The 20,683-nt window shown below is 44.6% G+C and overlaps 2 protein-coding genes across 2 annotated transcripts in view; both read left to right on the top strand.

The window, feature by feature from the left end:
* Positions 1-20,683, top strand: part of SVEP1 (sushi, von Willebrand factor type A, EGF and pentraxin domain containing 1) — a 129,436-nt gene that overhangs the window by 102,905 nt on the left and 5,848 nt on the right. The window contains exons 41-49 of the mRNA XM_082204456.1: positions 334-397; positions 950-1,123; positions 2,497-2,673; positions 2,886-3,059; positions 4,389-4,565; positions 5,351-5,521; positions 11,729-11,824; positions 15,770-15,865; positions 20,488-20,581. Coding sequence (XP_082060582.1) covers positions 334-397; positions 950-1,123; positions 2,497-2,673; positions 2,886-3,059; positions 4,389-4,565; positions 5,351-5,521; positions 11,729-11,824; positions 15,770-15,865; positions 20,488-20,581 — 1,223 coding nt within the window. The remainder of the gene's footprint in view (positions 1-333; positions 398-949; positions 1,124-2,496; positions 2,674-2,885; positions 3,060-4,388; positions 4,566-5,350; positions 5,522-11,728; positions 11,825-15,769; positions 15,866-20,487; positions 20,582-20,683) is intronic.
* LOC309521938 (uncharacterized protein) overlaps positions 10,739-20,683 on the top strand; it is a 149,417-nt gene continuing 139,472 nt past the window's right edge. Inside the window, exon 1 of the mRNA XM_082205097.1 lies at positions 10,739-10,748. The gene's annotated coding sequence lies outside the window, so the exon portion shown is untranslated. The remainder of the gene's footprint in view (positions 10,749-20,683) is intronic.

Below are 20,683 nucleotides of genomic sequence, written 5' to 3'. Positions count from 1 at the left end.
TTTCATATTTCTTCGATAATGCTTTTCTACTTCCGTTATTCCTTGGGTTGTACTCAGTAGTTGTGCATGCAGGAGATAGCTTGTGCAATCAGTTTTATCCTTTTTCCTCCTCCTCCTCCTCCTCCTCCTCCTCTCAGCTCCAGAGATTGGGTCCCTCCAGAACGGTGTGGGCTTTGTTATACAGGGCTTCAGTTGAGGAGGAGAATCTGCTAGAATTAGCTGGTGAACCTTGCCCAAAGATCTGCTGGTCTAAGATTCCTCTGTCCAATATCAGATTTCCTGTGAGAATAGGATATTTTGTGCTCTTTTTTGAATTATTCTTTTACCCGATAGGGTGATGCAGAGCGTATTTGTCAAGCGGATAAACTCTGGAGTGGAGCAACACCAGTCTGCAGAAGTAAGCTATGCATTAATTTTATTATATGTCAAGCTTAATTTGAACATGGCTCCCCCACCCCAAGGTGCAATATTGGAATATGTTGTGTTGCTTTTGCCGGTGTAGATCAGTTCCTTTCAAATTTCACTTGAAACACATCTGGCCATTACTTTGAATGCAGAGTCTGTTTGGGTCCTTTGCAGAGATTCTGAGATGCCCCCCCCCCCAAGTTTTTCCTAGTAATTAATCATCTGCAAACTCATCCATACCAGCAAAGTAAACAAAGTTAAGTACAGTCATACCTTGGATCCTGAATGCCTTGCGAGTCAAATGTTTTGGATCCTGAACACCGCAAACCTGAAAATGAGTGTTCCGGTTTGCAAACGTTCTTTGGAACCCGAACATCCGATGCGGCTTCCGCAGGTTCCACAGGTTCCTGCAGCCAATTGGAAGCCGTGCCTTGGTTTCCAAACGTTTTGGAAGTTGAACAGAAGATTCCGTTCAACTTCTGAGGTACCATTGTACTATGTGTGCACGCTTTACTGAAAAGATCACCTGTGTGTTTTCATTCAGAGATATCCTGTGGGCCCCCTGAACCAATAGATAATGGATCCATTATCGGCAAAGATTTTGTGCTTGGAGATGAAGTTCTCTACAATTGCGATCAGGGATTTGAGCTACAGGGGCCAGCTCGAAGGATTTGCCATGTTAACAAGAAGTGGAGCCCCTCAGCCCCTACATGTGTGAGTAAGTAAATATCAGTGTCAGTTGACAAAAGTTCTCCAAGTGAGAGGTATACCACTTTAGGTAACTTTCAGGCCTTCTCCTTCTAGTTGCCACAGGCAAAGCTATGTTGGTGGTCATGTAACAAGGGAGAGGAAAGAATGGGTGTCTTAGTTTCCCCCCAGAATTGTTTTATTAGTCCTCCCCCCCCAAGATAATCTTTTTTTTTTAATTACATACTGTACATACACATATTGCATTACATTTTACATTTATATTTGCTCCTAGGAGCTGACTTCCCTCCTTCCTTCTTCTGGCTTTTTTATATTGTCTCTAAATTTTCCTTATGCATTTTTTATATTGTTATTCTTCCTCCACATTTGTCCATAAAATATCTGTAAACAAATAAATCCTTCTATACATATGATTCTTGTTGTCTGTCTATTTTCATTTACAGATGCTGTTTATTACATTGGTCACATTGTATATTTTACTTCTTATTGTTACTATTGTCCAATAAAAATTTATTGGACAAATTTATTGTTTTATTTGTCCTAGTGTTATATTTATTGTTTATTGAAGCCATGAATTGCCCTTCTTCCAAAAGGGAGCCCAGAGCAATGTACAACGATAAAAACAACAAAACCCACCGGTAGGTAAAACACACGTGTACCAAAAAATCTATATCAGAAACCAAAATCATTTTCTTAAAAAACCCAGAATCACCTGAACATAAGATGAGCCATGCTGGACCAGTCATTGGCCATCACTGCCTCCCATGAGAGTAAATTCCATGTGATGTGTAGAAAAGTGCTTCCTTCTTTCTGTCTTGAATCTTCCCAGCTTCATCCAATGTCCCCCAAGTTCTAGCATTGTAAAACAGGAAGGAAAACCTCCCTGTGTCCACTTTCCCTACAGAATCGTTTGCTGCTGTTAGGCATTAGACCATGACCTGTTTTGCACAACACAGTAAAACTGTTAAGTTGTGTGTGAACATATCAGACGACACAGCGATTCTTCAAACAGCTCTAGTTTATTCACAGGCCAGAACAGAACTGAACTGAAGGGTTCAGCCAGCCTGCTTATATAGAGCTCCAGTACAACGTAACTGTAACAACTTTCTGTAACTATCCAATCACCGAACGTCACTTTCGATCCCTTATTTGCATATGTGGACCTGAACTATCTACAATATCCCCCTGCTGGCCCAGGGTGAGAACTTCAGTACATAACAAAAACGAACTATGACTTACTGGGACTGTAAGAACACGTGGTCTCTCAGAGAGGGCTTCCACACCATGCTAAGCCAAGCCAAGGTTTTGCTTACCATATCATTCAAGCCCTGGCTCACGATTAAGCTCTTTCTTCACTGACCACAAGCTTCTTTTCTCTTGCAGGCATAAGATGTGAACCACCTCCAAGAGTGGAAAATGCATTGCCTGTAGTCGTAGAGAAAACATACTACAGAAGCAACATATCCTTTGCATGCAATTTTGGATATCACTTGCTTGGACCCGAAAACATCACCTGCTTGGCCAATGGAACCTGGAGCAAACCCTTCCCGTCCTGCAAAGGTGATTTTTGGGTTGTGTTTTGCATTTGTGAGTGTCCTGCTAGTTTTCTTGTGGCTGGGGACACTGGCGGTCTGTTTATACACTGTCCTCTTATTCCAAACGAGTGAGAGGTCCAGATTGTCTTCACAGAAATCCACATCTTCAGAGGGGTGCTGGGGAGCCCTAATAGACACTTGTCCCACAATTGTCCTAATTAACTTACCGTTGTTTAGAAACCAGATGTGAAGATCCAGAATTCATTGAGAATGGGAATGCTCTCTATGAAAACAACACAGTTGGCAGCAGGGCTGCGTATTATTGCAACCGAGGGTACAGCTTAGAAGGGGAGCCCATTGCAGAGTGCACAGAAGCAGGAATGTGGAGCCATCCTATACCTCAGTGCAGACGTATGTTCATTTCTCAATAATGGAAATTAGCTTTGCTTTGTATCATACAAAAGTTGTGAAGTCTGATTTAAAAAACAAAGTATTTCTAATGTGGAGTATGTCTTTTTGCCTTCGGTGAAGTTTATCAAGGTTTACCCACCATAAATAACTAGCTATGTTCTACATTCTCTTTAAAGAATTCAGCCACATTAAAAGGGATGCGGGTGGCCCTGTGGTCTAAACCACTGAGCCTCTTGGGCTTGTTGATCAGCAGGTCGGTGGTTTGAACCCCCGCTTTGGAGTGAGCTCCCACTGCTCTGTCCCAGCTCCTGCCAACCTAGCAGTTCAAAAGCACACCAGTGCAAGTAGATAAATAGGTACTGCTGTGACGAGAAGGTAAACAGTGTTTCTGTGCTCTCTGGTTTCCGTCACAGTGTCCCGTTGCACCAGAAGCGGTTTAGTCCTGCTGGCCACATGACCCAGAAAGCTGTCTGCAGGCAAACACCGGCTCCCTCTGCCTGAAGCGAGATGAGTGCCCCAATCCCATAGTCGCCTTTGACTGGACTTAACAATCCAGGGGTCCTTTACCTTAGCTTCTATTTACCACATTAAAGACTACATATTTGAATTTACCGTAGGTACAGATGTTCAGGCTAGGCACCGTATCATGTAGTCTAAACTACATCTAATCCCCTGCATTTTATGGCTCTGATGTTCCTGATCATTGTGGCGTAACCTTTCCACAACCATCATTCCATTCTCCTTAGAAAAGGTTGGATTTCATAGTGCAGCAAAGGTGTTTTGAGCCTTCCAGGTATGTGGTCTGAACCACACATGATAACTGTGAGAGATCCATGAGGATGATATTTATTACCCACGCTTCACCGCAATGTCCCAGGGGCTGTTCACAACAATGCAAAATACAAGACTGAAAACAGTTTAAAACAAATTACAGTCACAACTAGGGTGCTTTTTAAATAGATCTGAGGAAAATGTGACTTCCAGACTGTGAGGATGGCGGCAGAGTAACCAGACATGTTAAATTTGACTCCTACATTTTTCACTTTTATTGCTTTCATTGCTATCTCTGTTTGGTGACTTCCATGCCACCATTAGTAAAGAGGGTGAGATCCATTTCTTGTTGATGTATATGTATGGATAAGTACCACACTGTTACACATACACTTAAAATAATGGACAGAACGCCTAAATGAACAGGTTACAGCTTTTGTTGTGGACTAAATACTGTATAAATAAGCCTATTTTTCAGTGGTAGCGTAATTTAACTAAGTAAGGATATGTCAGGTTTGTTTACTATCTGCATTTCCCCCCTCTTCCTACGGTTAACAGCAAATCCGTGCCCTGTGCCATTCATAATCCCAGAAAATGCCCTCCTATCGGAGACAACTTTTTATGTCGGGCAAAAGGTATTTATCAAATGCCGAGAGGGCTATCAGCTTCGAGGGCCATCTGTCATAACCTGTAATTCTGATGAGGCATGGACTCCGACTAGAGCTAAATGTGAAAGTAAGTAATATAATAATAATGAAAAGCGACTTTCGTTTTTATTGAGAATAGCTTTCAACATTAAGCTCCTCTCTCCAGTGAAGCTAGAACACAAAACCAAGTCGACAAAGAGATTTTATAGGCCGGTCTGCATTAATTCACATTCAGGTAAAAGTGCTGATTGTCATATCAATCGGTGTCAGTCTGAGAGAGTTGGACATGCCTTGAAATCATGCCTAGTCTTCTGCCTGTGAAAGCTGAGATTCACATTTTAGGTATTATGTAAATGTAATGGGGGGACAGGGGCGTAGTGTGGGGGTCAGGGGGGCCATGGCCCCAGGCGCAAGATTTTGAAGGGGTAAAACAAGGCACCACCATGTAAGCACCCCCTCACAGCTCTGTGCTGTGCCTGGGGGCCCCCACTTGACCCCGCCCCCAGAGAATGCAAATTGAGGGAGGACCCGTGCTTTGAAGGCCCAATGATCTCCTTGGCTGTTGGGGCTTCAAAGTGCCATGTGTCCTTACGCCAGCTGATTGACAAGTGGACAGCCCCACCCACCTTTCAGATTTGGCCAGCAGCTGGGAGGGACCATATGGGAAGGTATAAGGAGCCCCAGCCTGCCAACCAAATCCATATGCAAACAACCATGTACCTGGAAGTCAGGCATCCTTGCATATCCATAAATGCTGAAGTCAAATGTGATATTCAGACTAATTCCCACCCAGCTCCCTGAATAGTCTTTTCAGAGTCAAATCGTGACGTGCTTTACCATTTAAATCACAGTTTCGTTCTTGTGTCTCTTTAGAGATATCTTGTGGACCACCGGCTCACGTAGCAAATGCTTTGGTTCGGGGAACGTTTTATCAGTACGGAGATGTGGTGACATACTCGTGCTACAGCGGGTACATGCTGGAAGGCTCCCTACGAAGCGTTTGTTTAGAGAATGCAACCTGGACAACACCACCAGCCTGCAGAGGTAAATAGGCCTTTGCCATAACAGCTGTGCCAGAGGCTCATCTTGCCACATTCCCTAGCAATTGTATGATAGGTGCCCTCTAAAAAGAATTTCCCAGAGGTTTCCCCAGTGTTTACCGTTAAAGAAGCACTGTCTATATAATACAATAATAAACATTTTATTATTTATACCCCGCCCATCTGCCTGGGTTTCCCCAGCAACTCTGGGAGGTTCCCAACAGATCATTAAAAACACCAAACATTAAAAACTTCCCTAAACAGGGCTACCTTCAGACATCTTCTAAAAGTCAGATAGTTGTTTATTTCCTTGACATCTGATGGGAGGGCGTTCCACAGGGCGGGCGCCACCACCAAGAAGGCCCTCTGCCTGGTTCCCTGTAACCTCAATTCTCACAGTGAGGGAACCACCAGAAGGCCCTCGGAGCTGGACCTCAGTGTCCGGGTTGAACTATGAGGGTGGAGATGCTGCTTCTAATATAGTCATGCTTTTGCTGTGCTGAATTTAGAGACAACATCTCTCAGGAAACGGGTTTTTAAATTTAAAGGTTTTTAAAAAACAACAACACACACATCTTTTTTTTAATCTTTTCTTTTCCTATTGCCATTACTGCTGCTTTTAGGTTCTTACTTGGTTGTCCTCAATTGCTTTTGATGTAAGTTGCTTTGGGTCACTCTGTGAGAAAACACAACGAACAATCATGAACATAATAATTAAAATGGGGAGGTGGAGGACCATAAATGCCACCTTGAGGTAATAATGATAAAGGTAGCAATAATAGAATAAACTCCTCCCTCAGTTTAGCTGCGGGGCTACTCAAACTGGGAGGTGTGGAGCTGCCGCCACCCAACCCCCAACAGATATCTAGGTTAAACACAAAGCAACACGCAATCCGACATCATCGTTCTTAAGGTTTGCTTTGCCCCCGCCTTGCAGAATTGGCTGGCAAGGTGTTGGAAAATAACACACAGCCTGGTGCCACAATGTCACCACTTGTCTTCCACTGGACGTTTCAAGGGAGGTGGAATGAAGATATATCTGTTTCACATTTCCCATAAAACTATCCCAGTTTTGTCAGGACAATTCAGGAAATCACCATTGCATTTTGGCTCAGTGTTTCTCAAAACACTGGGGGCGTGGGGTGAACTTCCAGAATTCTGTTTCCTTCCCTCTCACCCCAACCCCAACCATCCCATGCCAACCACCGGCTTGGCTAGTGAGTGCATGGGTATTCTTGGATGCGGGTGGCACTGTGGTCTAAACCAGTGAGCCTCTTGGGCTTGCTGATGAGAAGCTCGGTGGTTCGAATCCCCGCAACGGGGTGAGTTTCTGTTGCTCTGTCCCAGCTCCTGCCAACCTACCAGTTCGAAAGCACACCAGTGCAAGTAGATAAATAGGTATCGCTGTGGCGGGAAGGTAAACGGTGTTTCCGTGAGCTCTGGTTTCCATGAGCTCTGGTTTCCATCACAGTGTTCCACTGTGCCAGAAGCAGTTTAGTCCTGCTGGCCACATGACCCAGAAAGGTGTCTGTGAACAAATGCTGGCTCTCTCGGTCCAAAAGCGAGATGAGCACCACACCCCATAATCGTCTTTGACTGGACTTAACCATCCAGGGGTCCTTTACCTTTACCTTTTTTACAGCAAGGGCAAACAAAGATGGCACTGGTATAAATTTTGTGTCTACTTATGACAATCTTATGCTGACGTGCAGATTGCCCCAATCCAGCTGCATGCAGCAATTTGAGAGGATGTGGGATTATCCATCCCCAGCAAACATTGAGCATCTACAAAAAGAAATAACAACCGGCTTTATTGTATGCAACTCTTTAATCTATTAAATATTGTGCATTATTCATCCTCGCCTTTCTACCCAAAAAAATGAGTAATAGGAAAAAAAGGACCAAAGGCAGAAAGGGACCTGTGTTCTCCTGATTCATGTCCCAGAGAGCTTTTTAAAAAAAGAGAGAAAGGAAGAAGTGTATTATAAATAATGCAGACTATTTGCATTGCAAAAAGACCTCCAGCACCTAAGCCTTTGAAGGGACTACATCAGAAGCAGCATGAAAGCAGTCAGCATCAATGACTCACGTGAACCCTGTAGGGCTTTAGCACCAATAAATAGTATTAAGAAATGCCCCAGGTCTGCAAAATCAATACATTCTAACCCCATTAATGACATCTTAATTAATACGAGTCTTACAAATAAAAATGCAGTGTGAGTACTTTAAGCCGGGACCGTTTCTGAGCAGATTACATGTCATATTCTGGCAACTCTGGAGTTGTCCAGTGGATTCATGACAGTAAGACTCAGTGTGACTTAGAGTAACCTCAAGGGGAAAAGCAATACAGTACTCAGCAGCTCACTCCCAGTTGTAGACCCCACTCAAGAAAGTGCAGAATATATTACTCACAACAAAAATCATAGTATTCTACATACTTAGTAGATCTGTATTAGTATTTAAGTAACATGAAGAGACAAAATGATGTAACCCCCTGTGACAGGTTTTCTGGGTATTGTGAGTGTGACACAGTGCTCAAATTCGTTCCACGTTAGACGCTGTGCTTCACATGGGTTTGATAAGAGGGACTTGCCGATCAAAAGGTTGGCGGTTCGAATCCCTGCAACAGGGTGAGCTCCTGTTGCTCGGTCCCTGCTCCTGCCCACCTAAGCAGTTCGAAAGCATTTCAAAGTGCAAGTAGATAAATAGGTACCACTCTGGAGGGAAGGTAAATGGCGTTTCCGTGTGCTGTTCTAGTTCGCCAGAAGTGGCTTAGTCATGCTGGCCACATGACCCGGAAGCTGTACGCAGGCTCCCTCAGCCAATAAAGCGAGATGACCGCCACAACCCCAGAGTCGGCCATGACTGGAACTAATGGTCAGGGGTCCCTTTACCTTTACTCAGACCACCATGTGGCCCAATATGTTGTCAGATCAGTTTTAATTGCTGCAATCTGATGACAGGGAGGAGATGATGGATGGGGTCCAGCCCCTACATGTATTCCCCACTCTTGTCCTTCTTGGCTAATAAAAGCAAGCTGAAGAGTCAGTTGACTGTGTGGGTCTAGGGGGTGATTTCATGCCTTGACGCGAAAGGGGTGATGGTGCCATAAGCTTAAAAAGAGGCAGTGGTTCATCCCCTCAAGAGGAGATCTCTGGACCCAGAAATATCTGTCAATTACCAGTTGCTAATATCTCCTTCTTTGGTAAGGTGTTTGGGAAGGTCGTGGCATGACAGCTTCAGGTGTGCTTGGAAAGAATTGGTCATCTAGTCCCATTGCAAGTCCAGCTTCTGGTTTGGGACCCAAACTGCCTTGGTCACCCTAGTCCGTTGGTCTTGGTTGGGAGAGAACTCAGAGGAGTGTGCCCCTGTTGATTCTCCTGCGCTGCTTTCAGAATTTAGGAGCTGGGTGCATTGCTTTGTAGCGGTTCCGCTCTCAATCTCCGAGAGCATTTTCAGAAAGCAGCATTGAGTGGCTTCTTCACCCCATGGGAGCTGTTCTGTGGGGTTCTGCAGGGATCATTCTTGTTGCCCATGCTGTTTCGTATTTGCGTACGAAGTCACTGCAGGAGCAGCCACTGTGATTTGGAGCGAAGTGCCGTCAATATGCTGTTGACGCCCAGCTCTGTTCCACCAATATCAAGGGAGGAAGTTCCTGAAGCCAGTAATTGGGTGGATGTGGACCTGTAAATTGAAACTGGATCCAGATGACAGAGGTTCGCCTGGCTGTGTGGGTCCCAGGTCTAGAATATTTTATTTTATTTTATTTTATTTTATTTTATTTTATTTTATTTTATTTTATTTTATTATTAACCAACTGAAAAAGATTGAAGTAGGTCAAACATTGAATCCGCTAGAGGGCAGCAGTGCATATGCATGTTCTTCTGTATAAATATTTATAGCATGCTTCAGCAAATGCAAGACCTACTTTTTCCTAACTGCGCCAAGTATTTCTTCTACATTATTTCAATAATCCTGAATTGAATTTACAGAAACTCTGTAAAAATAAGCCAATATTACCTCCAGTGAAGAAGTCAATGTGGTGCTTTCCTGATGCTGTTAGGCTCCCAGCATGGCTTAAGTCCAGGGATGACAAGTTGTAGTTCAGCAACACCTGGAATGCACCTGTTGGTGACAGCTGGGTAGAGTGTTGGACTAAGGCCTAGGATGTGGGAATGTTAAGGATAGTTGGAAAGGATATATTGAATAAGTATTATCCTACCTTCACTCACACTAGTGCAGGGGTCTGCAACCTGCGGCTCCGGAGCCGCATGTGGCTCTTTTACACCTTTGCCGCGGCTCCGGGGCGGATACTAGCGAGGGGAGGAGGCGCATTGTGCGCCCCGACACTCCCCACTGTGGCGGGTGCTGTACTGGCTGTGACGTCGCATGGGGGCGGTGCGTGCGTTAGTCACGCACCGTCCCGACGTCACCTTCCCGCCCACCCGCCCACTACATTGTAAGGGGCATGTACACTGGTCACTGCATTGAAAGGGGGCATGTACGCTGGTCACTGTTTTGAAGGGGAGTGAAGAACACACACACACAAAAAAAAGGTAACTTGTTAATTTAACGTTTATTTCTATGAGGAGGAGTAATTCTGAGGGGTCAAACAAAGAAATAATTAAAAAGTGACAAAAAAGTTATTTTTATAATGACGAGTTTTGCGGCTCCCAGTTTTTTTTTTCTTCAGAAACGGGTCCAAGTGGCTCTTTTTGTCTTAAAGGTTGCAGACCCCTGCACTAGTGGATGGTGTAGCATTGCAGATTCCCCTCAATATCGCAGGAAGCTAGTTTGCAGATTCGTTTTAATCTCTTTAGTTAAGCAATCCAATCTGGCTTGCCCAGATGGATAATTCCCGGTGTCCCCTTTTATCCCTCTTAAAAAAATAAAGACACAAGAGTAACAAGAAGTTTACTCACATATCAGTTCAAGATTTGATCCCTGAAAGGCAGGCTTTGCTTAGTAGTTACTGTATTTTTTGCTCTATAAGACTCACTTTTTCCCTCCTAAAAAGTAAGGGGAAATGTGTGTGTGTCTTATGGAGCGAATGCAGGCTGCGCAGCTATCCCAGAGGCCAGAACAGCAAGAGGGATTGCTGCTTTCACTGCATAGCGATCCCTCTTGCTGTTCTCGCTTCTGAGATTCAGAATATATTTTTTTCTTGTTTTCCTCCTCCAAAAACTAGGTGCGTCTTGTGGTCTGGTGTGTCTTATAGAACGAAAAATACGGTACATAACAATCTGTGAGTTCATCTCACATGGAGATTGAGCTTATGTGCTGCTAGCTGAGAGCCAGCAGACAGCAAAATTACATTAAGAGATCAGAATGGCAGCAAAAGAGCAGCAAGCAAGCGAGAGAAGAGAAGACTGAGAAAATGGCTGTGTGACTTGGCTCTTTTATGGAGTCAGCCCATCTCCCAGATCACATGCAGGGGGAGGATGCTCCAGACCAGTGGAACAGGAAGTTACACTGACGGGATGTCCCCCTGCCTGTGCCCACTCTAGGGAAATAAGGAATGTTGCATTTGATAGTTCCAATGGATGACATCCCACATAGGAGACCAAAGTATAAATCAACCACTCAGCCACGGAACTCGCTGGCTGACCTGGGACAGTCACCTTCTCTCTGGCAAGACTACCTTACAGGGCTGTCAGGTTGATAAAATGGGGAAAGGAAAACAAACTGTGCCACTTTGAGCTCCTTGCAGGAAATACGAGGTCTAACTGTAGGAAATAAATAAAATACTATTCCCGTGTTGCAGGTGGGGGCTCAGGCTGACAGGGTAACCTGACAAAATTAATTCAGTGGCTGAAGGCTACTAATTAAGGTGCTCATCCAGTATGCTGTACAGTGGTACCTCGGGTTACAGACGCTTCAGGTTACAGACTCCGCTAACCCAGAAATAGTACCTCAAGTTAAGAACTTTGCTTCAGGATGAGAACAGAAATCATGCTCCAGTGGTGCGGCGGCAGCAGCAGGAGGCCCCATTAGCTAAAATGGTACCTCAGGTTAAGAACAGTTTCAGGTTAAGAACAGACCTCCAGAACAAATTAGGTACCACTGTACCCGATAATTCTTGCAAGTAAGGAAACCTACTTTGCCTAGAAACCACCTACTGCCAAGAATGTTTGGAATGTGTCTGTTCTGTAGGGCATCCTCTGCTTTCACTGTCCCACGTTCTCTAACCTGATGCCGCTCCCCTTTCCAGCTATTTGCCGGTTCCCGTGTCAGAATGGCGGCGTCTGTGAGAGACCAAATGTGTGTTCTTGCCCAGATGGATGGATGGGGCGTCTCTGTGAAGAGCGTACGTACCTTTATTATTTTTTAAAAAAATTCTGTGTGTGCTACCCACCTTAAGCACCTGAAATTACAGCCGTACCTTGAAAGTCAAACAGCTTAGTTCCTGAACGTTTTGGCTCCCAAACGTTGCAAACCTGGAAGTGACTGTTCTGGTTTGGGAACTATTTTTGGAAGCCGAACGTCTGATGGGCTTCCATGGCTTCCGATTGGCTTCAGGAGCTTCCTGCAGCCAATCAGAAGCCACAATTTGGTTTTCGAATGTTTTGGAAGTCGAACGGACTTCCAGAACGGGTTCTGTTTTACTTCCAAGCTCGACTTCTTCTTTCTTTGGTGATCACTCGTAGCCGAGTAAGATTGTATTCCATAACCACAGTTTTAACAATGAGTCCATAAGTGACTGTGGAGGCCAATTCTGGATCCACATGTCCTTCCACAGTGGGGACATAGGTTTCCGGGCAGGAGTTGATCACGGTGAGGGTTCGCCAATTGTGCCTTCCTCGTAGCACATTTCTCCCTTGTGTCCTGAGTTCAAGTGTCTTCAAAGCCCATGACACCTTTGGAAAAGGCTGTTCTCCAATTGGAGCACTTGTTTCCCAATTGTTGGTGTATACTACATTTTTAAAGATTTGCCTTGAGAGAGTCTTTAAACCTCTTCTGTTGACCACCAGCATTACACTTTCCATTTTTAAGTTCAGAATAGAGTAGTTGCTTTGGAAGACGATAATCATACGACTGTATGCATCCCAAGTTTCCATCCACATTACTGGCATTTTCAGTGCTTGTCAGAATCGGTCCAGAAATAGTGAAAAGTTAAATCTTCCACAGAGAAGTTTGGACTCCCTCACTATCCTGTATCACGATTGGTTCATGCCAATCATGCATCCCTCAGCGATGGTCATCTATCTGCAGCAAAACCCTAGAAATAACCAATCTCTGATGAAATACTGAAGCCACAGTCCTATCAGCATGCTTAGCTTGGAAATAACTCCCCTTTGAACCCTGTGGGACGTACGCCTAAGTAGATATTGCACTGGACTGCGCTGTAATAGTAGCAAATGTAATAAAATGTAGTCACAAAAGTTCTTCCTTCTCCGCACCCGGCAAGTTCAGATTGTTTGGGAATTGCAGAGCAGTGGCGTAAATATTACAAGGAGCATCCAGTGCACATCATCTTCGTTTGCTAGCATTTTTTGTAACCAGGTGAACGGATTATACAGAAAAGATAAAGAGAGTCTAAACAACTCCGAGCCCAAATTTGCACTTCAGAGAGCAAAAACCAAGCAGACAGTTAAAAGAGAACCAGGTCAGGTGCATTTGGTGCGCCAGCTGCCAAAGCAAATGGAAATGACACTGTCTTGTCGGAGCCCTTTCTTTTAAAAGGGTTCGTCCTACATTGTACGGGAAATGCAATGGGTGGTATTGTGCTACGTTTTGCTCAGAGAAGATCCTCTGAAATTAATGACCATGACCAGCTGGTTCTGTTAGCAGAAGCCCACATAAGGATTTTCACTAGTGCAATGCCCCCAGTGTCAGATTTACGTATAAGCTAAACAAGCTATAGCTTAGGGCCCCACTCTCTTGGGGGTGGGGGCCCAAAAAAATTTAAAGGAAAAAAAAACCTGTGGATGTACATTTCCAAAATATAAGATAAAATAAAACCTACATACAGCAGCAGTGTTTTGTGTTGTGTAGGCTCCTATGATGTAAGTCATGGGCCCCGCCTGCTAGCCTGCTCCCAAAAATATCACTGGTTTGCTCATTTCTATATATAGGGTTCCATTCTGCATGGACGGGTGGCATGGCAACATGGGCAAATGGCTTTAGAGACCTGTTAGGTCCATAAATTGCCATATAGCATATATTCAACACAAAAAACAGTGACAATTTGTAGTTGACAAAGGACAGCTGGACATATAAAGGGCCCCATTACCTTCAGTAGCTGAGGGCCTCATCAAACCAAAATCTAGCCCTGAATGCCCCCCAACTTGCCTCTCTCCCCCATACCACCACAATGGTCTACGGGAGTCAAGAGAACACCTGGAACAGTGCAAGGGATGGGAGGAAGAGCAGAGATCTTTCTAACAAGCAAGAGGTAACGCTTGCACTAATGGAACATTTGCAAAAGCAAGTCGCCAAAATCCTCCGTAATTTAGGTTCATTCATTTCTATAGGTTTGCTGCCAACCTGTCTTCCCCCCCCTGTACAGACAAATATATATGCCTTCATTCCCACTGTTTAAAGTAACATATTTACATTTACAAAGCAATTATAAATATTGAGAAGCTGTTTGGTGTTTGAAATCCAAACAAAGCAGGGAAATTTCTTCCAACTTGTATACTCTATGCTGATCACAAAACTTAACCTTTTCTAATGATAGTTTCTAAAGCAGTATTCTAGGTCTGCCTGCCCCCCCCCCTTTATGCTTGAACAGATCAGTCAGAGGTGGAGCAGACACACAGCGCTGGCCTTGCATTTGACATGTCGCCGCTTGTTTCCTTACCTTAGTGTCGACAGCAATGCTAAACCGAGACTCCCAACACTTAGGGACTGCTTTTGTGCTCTTGGTCATTGTGATCTGCCACCTCAATTCACTTTTCAACTCTCTTTTGTAAGGAAAGGAATGGACAGCTGTCTAGATCCATCAAAGTTCATGTTTTCTTTTCTTTTTTTCCCATTTGGCTTGGAATGGTAGTAACATCCTATGGGGGAGGCTTAAGAATGCCTTATCTAATGTCATCGCAGTTTGTAAAGGATCTAATGTCAAGGATGCTGCCAACCTCTGATATTTCATGTGCCTCTTAACTCAAAAAAAGAGTTAAAGGTTGCTGTTGAAAGTGCAGTTGGGAATTGTATAAAGACAATGTGATTTAACAGAGTAAGCTAGGGGAAAACGTTTGCAAAAACATATTTTTAAAAAACCTGGGCATTTTTAAATAAAATTGTTTTTATTTTGCTTTAAACTTTAACTTTAAACAAATACAGATAAATATAAACAACCAAAATTACAAAAGAAAAATCCTCAATGATAATAATAATGGAAAAGGCTTTAAAAAACCTACAAAAAATATCAAAGTACATGACATAGAACATAAGCCATTATGGGAAAGAAAAAGGAAAGAGGAAAGGAGAAGGAGAAGGAAGAAAAAAAGGGGGGTGAGTGAAAACACAAGAAGGCTCGTCTATTGTACACTTCCGTCAAGGTCACAACAGATCATTATTCTTATCCGTCCTCTCTATCTGCATTCCATAAAATCCCTCATCTTGGTATCAGGGAACATTTCCCTATGCGTTATCATTCTAAACATAACCAGGTCTTTATTGATGAACCCTTATCCCCTAGATAATTACCGTATCTTTCGCTCCATAAGGCGCACCGGACCATAAGGCGCACTTAGTTTTTAGAGGGGGAAATCAAGGGGGGGAATCTTATTTCCGCCCCCCCCCCAGCCCCAAAGAGCAAAGAAGCCAAGACAGCGAGCGGGATCCATCCTCTTTAGCGGCGCGCAACCTCTCCAGCTGGGAGAGGCTGCGTGTGGCTATGGCAATACCCCCACCTCCCACAAAAGCCCACAGGAGCTGCGCACCCTTTAAGGAGCACATGGCTCCTGCGGGCTTTTCTACGAGGAGGGAGAAGGGCCTGACTGGCTGCATCAGTCCCTTCTCCCTCCTGGGGAAAAGCCCCCAAGAGCTGCACGGAGCTTGTGTGCGGCTCTTGGGAGCTTTTCCTGCCTGCCTCCCCCTGCATTCGCTCCATAAGACACACACACATTTCCCCTTACCTTTTAGGAGGGGAAAAAGCGCGTCTTATGGAGCGAAAAATACGGTATGTTTAAATAAGCTTGGGCATTTTAGTTCAATCATCCCACTTTATGAAAGTGGTTTTTCTGGTCCTAATATTGATGCATTTATTTTCTCTGGTACTCCCCCCCCCCCCGCATCTTCTCTTTAGCAATCTGCATCCTGCATTGCCTGAATGGAGGTCGCTGTGTGGCTCCTTACCAGTGTGACTGCCAAGCAGGGTGGACCGGATCCCGTTGCCATCAGGGTAAACCTGTCTCACTTTGTGCCTCCCGCTATCTAATAGGAGCATCTGTTATGCTGGTCTGTAATTGTTCCTGGGAAGCTTTGAGGGACAATGTCATAATCTTATCGTTCCACGCCACCCCAGTCTACTGAGACCTTAGGGGTTCCAGGCACCGAGGCGTCTGTGGTGTCTTTATGATATATGGCTTATTTACACACATATGCAACCTGAAGCTTTCAATAATAATAATAATAATAATAATAATAATAATAATAATAATAATTTATTTATACCCCGCCCATCTGGCTGAGTTTCCCCAGCCACTCTGGGCGGCTCCCAATCAGTGTTAAAAACAGTACAGTGTTACATATTAAAAACTTCCCTGAACAGGGCTGCCTTAAGATGTCTTCTGAATGTCAGGTAATTATTTATCTCTTTGACATCTGATGGGAGGGCGTTCCACAGGGCGGGCGCCACTACCGAGAAGGCCCTCTGTCTGGTTCCCTGTAGCCTCACTTCTCGCAATGAGGGAACCACCAGAAGGCCCTCGGCGCTGGATCTCAGCGTCCGGGCTGAACGATGGGGGTGGAGACGCTCCTTCAGGTATACAGGACCGAGGCCATTTAGGGCTTTAAAGGTCAGCGCCAACACTTTGAATCGTGCTCGGAAACGTACTTCAATGAAGGGGCTCACGGCAGCAGCACCCCAAAAGTCACCAGCTTATTCCATGTTTGCAGCGTCAGCATCCATTCTCTGCAGTCTTCCTTGCTCTGAAAGCACATCCCAGCTCACCTTCTCTGCTTCTTGGTTACATCACTCCCTAAACTAAGCCCTCATTATCTACAGGGGGTGGGGCTCCAATTATTTACATACCAACTCCTTTTTCCTTGAATGCTTTGAACTTCTGGTGGTTCACCCCAGGCAGAGACAACTCAAAAGACGTTTCATCGACACTTGTTGATTTGGCTAGGCTTGCCAAGTCCAAAACACCAACCCAGGAAATGTGCCTCAGCTAATTAGCTTTGACATACATGCTAATTATCGAGGCTTAGAATACATGCTATGCTTCCTTAGAATCTAAGCCTTGGATAGACCTACACATAAGCTTAATTAAACATATTACATTACGTTGTAAATAAGTGTTTTTCTTAACTGGTCTTGCAATGAGAGTTTTCCAGCAAGGATGTTTCCACAAACACTCATAGCAGTGTTAACGTTCACATAGACCATTTAGCTATAAAATCTACATACAACATTTCCCAGTTTGTTTTTTTTTAAAGTGGGTGGAGCTATGGTCTCAACCACAGATCCTCTTGGGCTTGCCGATCAGAAGGTCAGCGGTTCGAATCCCCGCAACGGGGTGAGCTCCTGTTGCTCTGCCCCAGCTCCTGCCAACCTAGCAGTTCGAAAGCACACCGGTGCAAGTAGATAAATAGGTACTGCTCTGGAGGGAAGGTAAACAGTATTTCCGTGCGCTCTGGCTTCCAGACAGGATGTTAGTATTTCACACCTCCATTGCTGCAAATGAGATTGGTGTAAATCACATCTGCAGCAACGGAGGCATGAAATACTAACAGGAGTTTGGATTTGATATCCCGCTTTATCACTACCCTAAGGAGTCTCAAAGCGGCAAACACTCTGTGAGGTGAGTGAGGCTGAGAGACTTCAAAGAAGTATGACTGGCCCAAGGTCACCCAGCAGCTGCATGTGGAGGAGCAGGGAATCAAACCCGGTTCACCAGATTACGAGTCCCCCGCTCTTAACCACTACACCACACTGGCTCCAGAAGTGGTTTAGTCATGCTGGCCACATGACCTGGAAAATCTGTCTGCGGACAAATGCCGGCTCCCTCAGCCTGAAGAGAGATGAGTGCCTCAACCCAATAATAATAATAATAATAATAATAATAATAATAATAATAATAATAATAATTTATTATTTGTACTCCGCCCATCTGACTGGGCCTCCCCAGCCACTCCTGGCGGCTTCCAACAAAGATTAAAAACGCATCAAAATGTCACACATTAAAAACTTCCCTGAACAGGGCTGCCTTCAGATGTCTTCTAAATGTCAGGTAGTTGTTTATCTCTTTGACATCTGAAAGGATGTCACATTTGGTATAGTCACCTTTGACTGGACTTAACCGTCCAGGGGTCCTTTACCTTAACCTTTTACCTCAGGTCAGTGTGGTCCAACTTTTCATATGAAGTGGGCTGCAAAAGTACTTTGACACAGAACGCAGGGAGGGGCACACACTGCCTTGTGGGGGGGTGGAATTTGAAGAACGCACCCCTCAGAGCCCTCATGCTGCTTTCTACCCAAAGCTGGCTAAGTGAGGCACTGGGAACTCTAGGAAGGAGATGTGTGGGCCCTCTGGGTCCTAGAGCCCTCCTACCTCCTTCCCAAAACTGGGAAATCACTAACTAAGCTTTGGGAAGGAGGTAGGAGGATGTGAGGGTCCTATCAGAACCCTCACACCTCCTTCCCCAAACCGAGCACCTCGCTTACATGGCTTTGGGAAGGCCCCTGAGGGCCGCCTAAAATGCCTTGATAGCCACCCTTTGGACTCCACCCCTGGTTTAGGTGCACACTTGAAATAACTTTAAGCATACTTTAAAAATGTAAATGTGTGTGGCAAGCTCATGAGGGTCGCAGTTTAATGTATTTGCCTTCCGTTTCCAAACCTGTAATATTCAAGGCATCCATTATGTATTGTCTTGAGAGGATTGCGCCAATGTTTTTTTAAAAAATAAACTCCTTAAATAGGACTTCCAGTTCGCCTTGGGCTGCAGCCCTATGAGGTGTAAACCCCGAGGGAAAACAGTTGGACTTCTAAGTAAACAGCCATAGGATTGCACTCTCAGTTATTTGTTCCTATCAAACGTAGTCTTTGTGTCTCAGATTTAACAGGAAATGCTAGGGTTTTATCTCTCTGCCCATTTTCCGGGTAATTAAATAGCTAGCACAGTGAAACTACTATAGCTATCACATGGCTATTTGGGCACTATTCCTACTGAGTAAGATTAGTTCCTTAATTATTTGTCCCTTATAGTTCAGCTACAGGCTGTTCCTTTTAGTATAACAGCTTCCAGAGAGATTCTTCCCCTTTTCCCACTTTACATCCATGTCCAGTTATCAACAAACAGAGAAGTCCTTATCAAATCATTGCATTTTTCAACTATTTGTTTTCTGTACCTTTCTCTCTTTTTTTGGTTTTTCTTTCCATTCCCTGTTTTCTGGGTTATAAGAACTGAGATGGATTCCGCGCATGCAGGTTAAGAGAATTGGTTTAAAATGTATGTTTCTGGAAACAAAAAACAACAAATGACTTTTGCTGTCATGATCCCTTCATGTCTGTCAATGGAAACAGGAACATAAAAAGGTAAAGGGACCCCTGACCATGAGGTCCAGTCGCGGACGACTCTGGGGTTGCGGCGCTCATCTCACTTTACTGGCCGAGGGAGCCAGCATACAGCTTCCAGGTCATGTGGCCAGCATGACTAAGCCGCTTCTGGCAAACCAGAGCAGCACACAGAAAAGCCATTTACCTTCCCGCTGGAGCGGTACCTATTTATCTACTTGCACTTTGACGTGCTTTCGAACTGCTAGGTGGGCAGGAGCAGGGACCGAGCAACAGAAGCTCACCCCATCGCGGGGATTCGAACCTCCAACCCTCTGATCGGCAAGTCCTAGGCTCTGTGGTTTTTGCATGTACAAATTCATCCTCAGTTGTAAGCGTATGTGTAAATATTTTCTGTTCTCAAGGAACGAAAATCGGATGAAAGAAACCTCCCTGAAGTTTGTTGTGATTCATGCCTTCCTTTTCTGAAGAAAGGGTTTGGGGGAACAGCGGGTGGGTGATTCCTTCTCTTTTTTTCAGCAGCCAAAAGAAGAAAAAGCCAATGGATATGAAAAAGCAAAGCAGTGCAGAGAAAGGCTGAGGCCTATGGCAATGAAGGAAATGTACATATGGGAAGGAAGGCGTAGGAATAAAGAGGCAGAGCTATGAAGGGCAAACTGTCCGCTTCCACTAGCCACTGAAAGTTTCTCCCTAGACCTCCTTTTGTTTTGCCTCCACATGAACAGAACAAAAACCCCTGGAGTTTTCAAAACTGATGTACAGAATCCTTCCATTTGTTTATTATTATTTTTAAAAGACACCTGCTTCCATTATCATGGCAAGCCATGCAGTTAAACTGGCTGAAAACTTGTTCAGTTGGAAACGGTTATGTGTAAGCAGTTACAGTGGTACCTCGGGTTAAGTACTTAATTTGTTCCGGAGGTCCGTTCTAAACCTGAAACTGTTCTTAACCTGAAGCACCACTTTAGCTAATGAGGCCTCCTGCTGCTGCCATGCCGCCGGAGCACAATTTCTGTTCTCATCCCGAAGCAAAGTTCTTAACCCGAGGTACTATTTCTGGGTTAGCGGAGTCTGTAACCTGAAGCGTATGTAACCTGCGGTACCACTTTATACAGGCCACAATGTAAACTGGGACGGCTAGCCTGCGTCTCCCCCCTCCCAGATGTTGTTGGGACTACAACACCCATCGTCCAGTGTGGCCCTTCAACATCTGGAAGGCCCATGGGTTAGCAACCCGTGATGCAAACAAATGCTAATGTGGATCTGTGGTCTTCTAATACAGCTGTCTGCCAGTCTCCATGCTTAAATGGTGGGAAATGCGTACGACCGGATCGGTGCCATTGCCCGTCACCTTGGACTGGACACGACTGCTCTAGGTATGTATGTAGTTTCCCCTGCGGCTTGATGGAGGTAGAAACTGTCTCTCATGTCTTGTTACGCTGCCATTTCTACAGGGATATACGCTCTGTATTTATCAC

The sequence above is a fragment of the Podarcis vaucheri genome (genome assembly GCF_965113315.1).
Source record: "Podarcis vaucheri genome assembly, chromosome: 17".
NCBI lineage: Eukaryota > Metazoa > Chordata > Lepidosauria > Squamata > Lacertidae > Podarcis > Podarcis vaucheri.
Note: the sequence above shows the minus strand (reverse complement) of the source record. Positions and strands in the feature narration are given on the sequence as shown.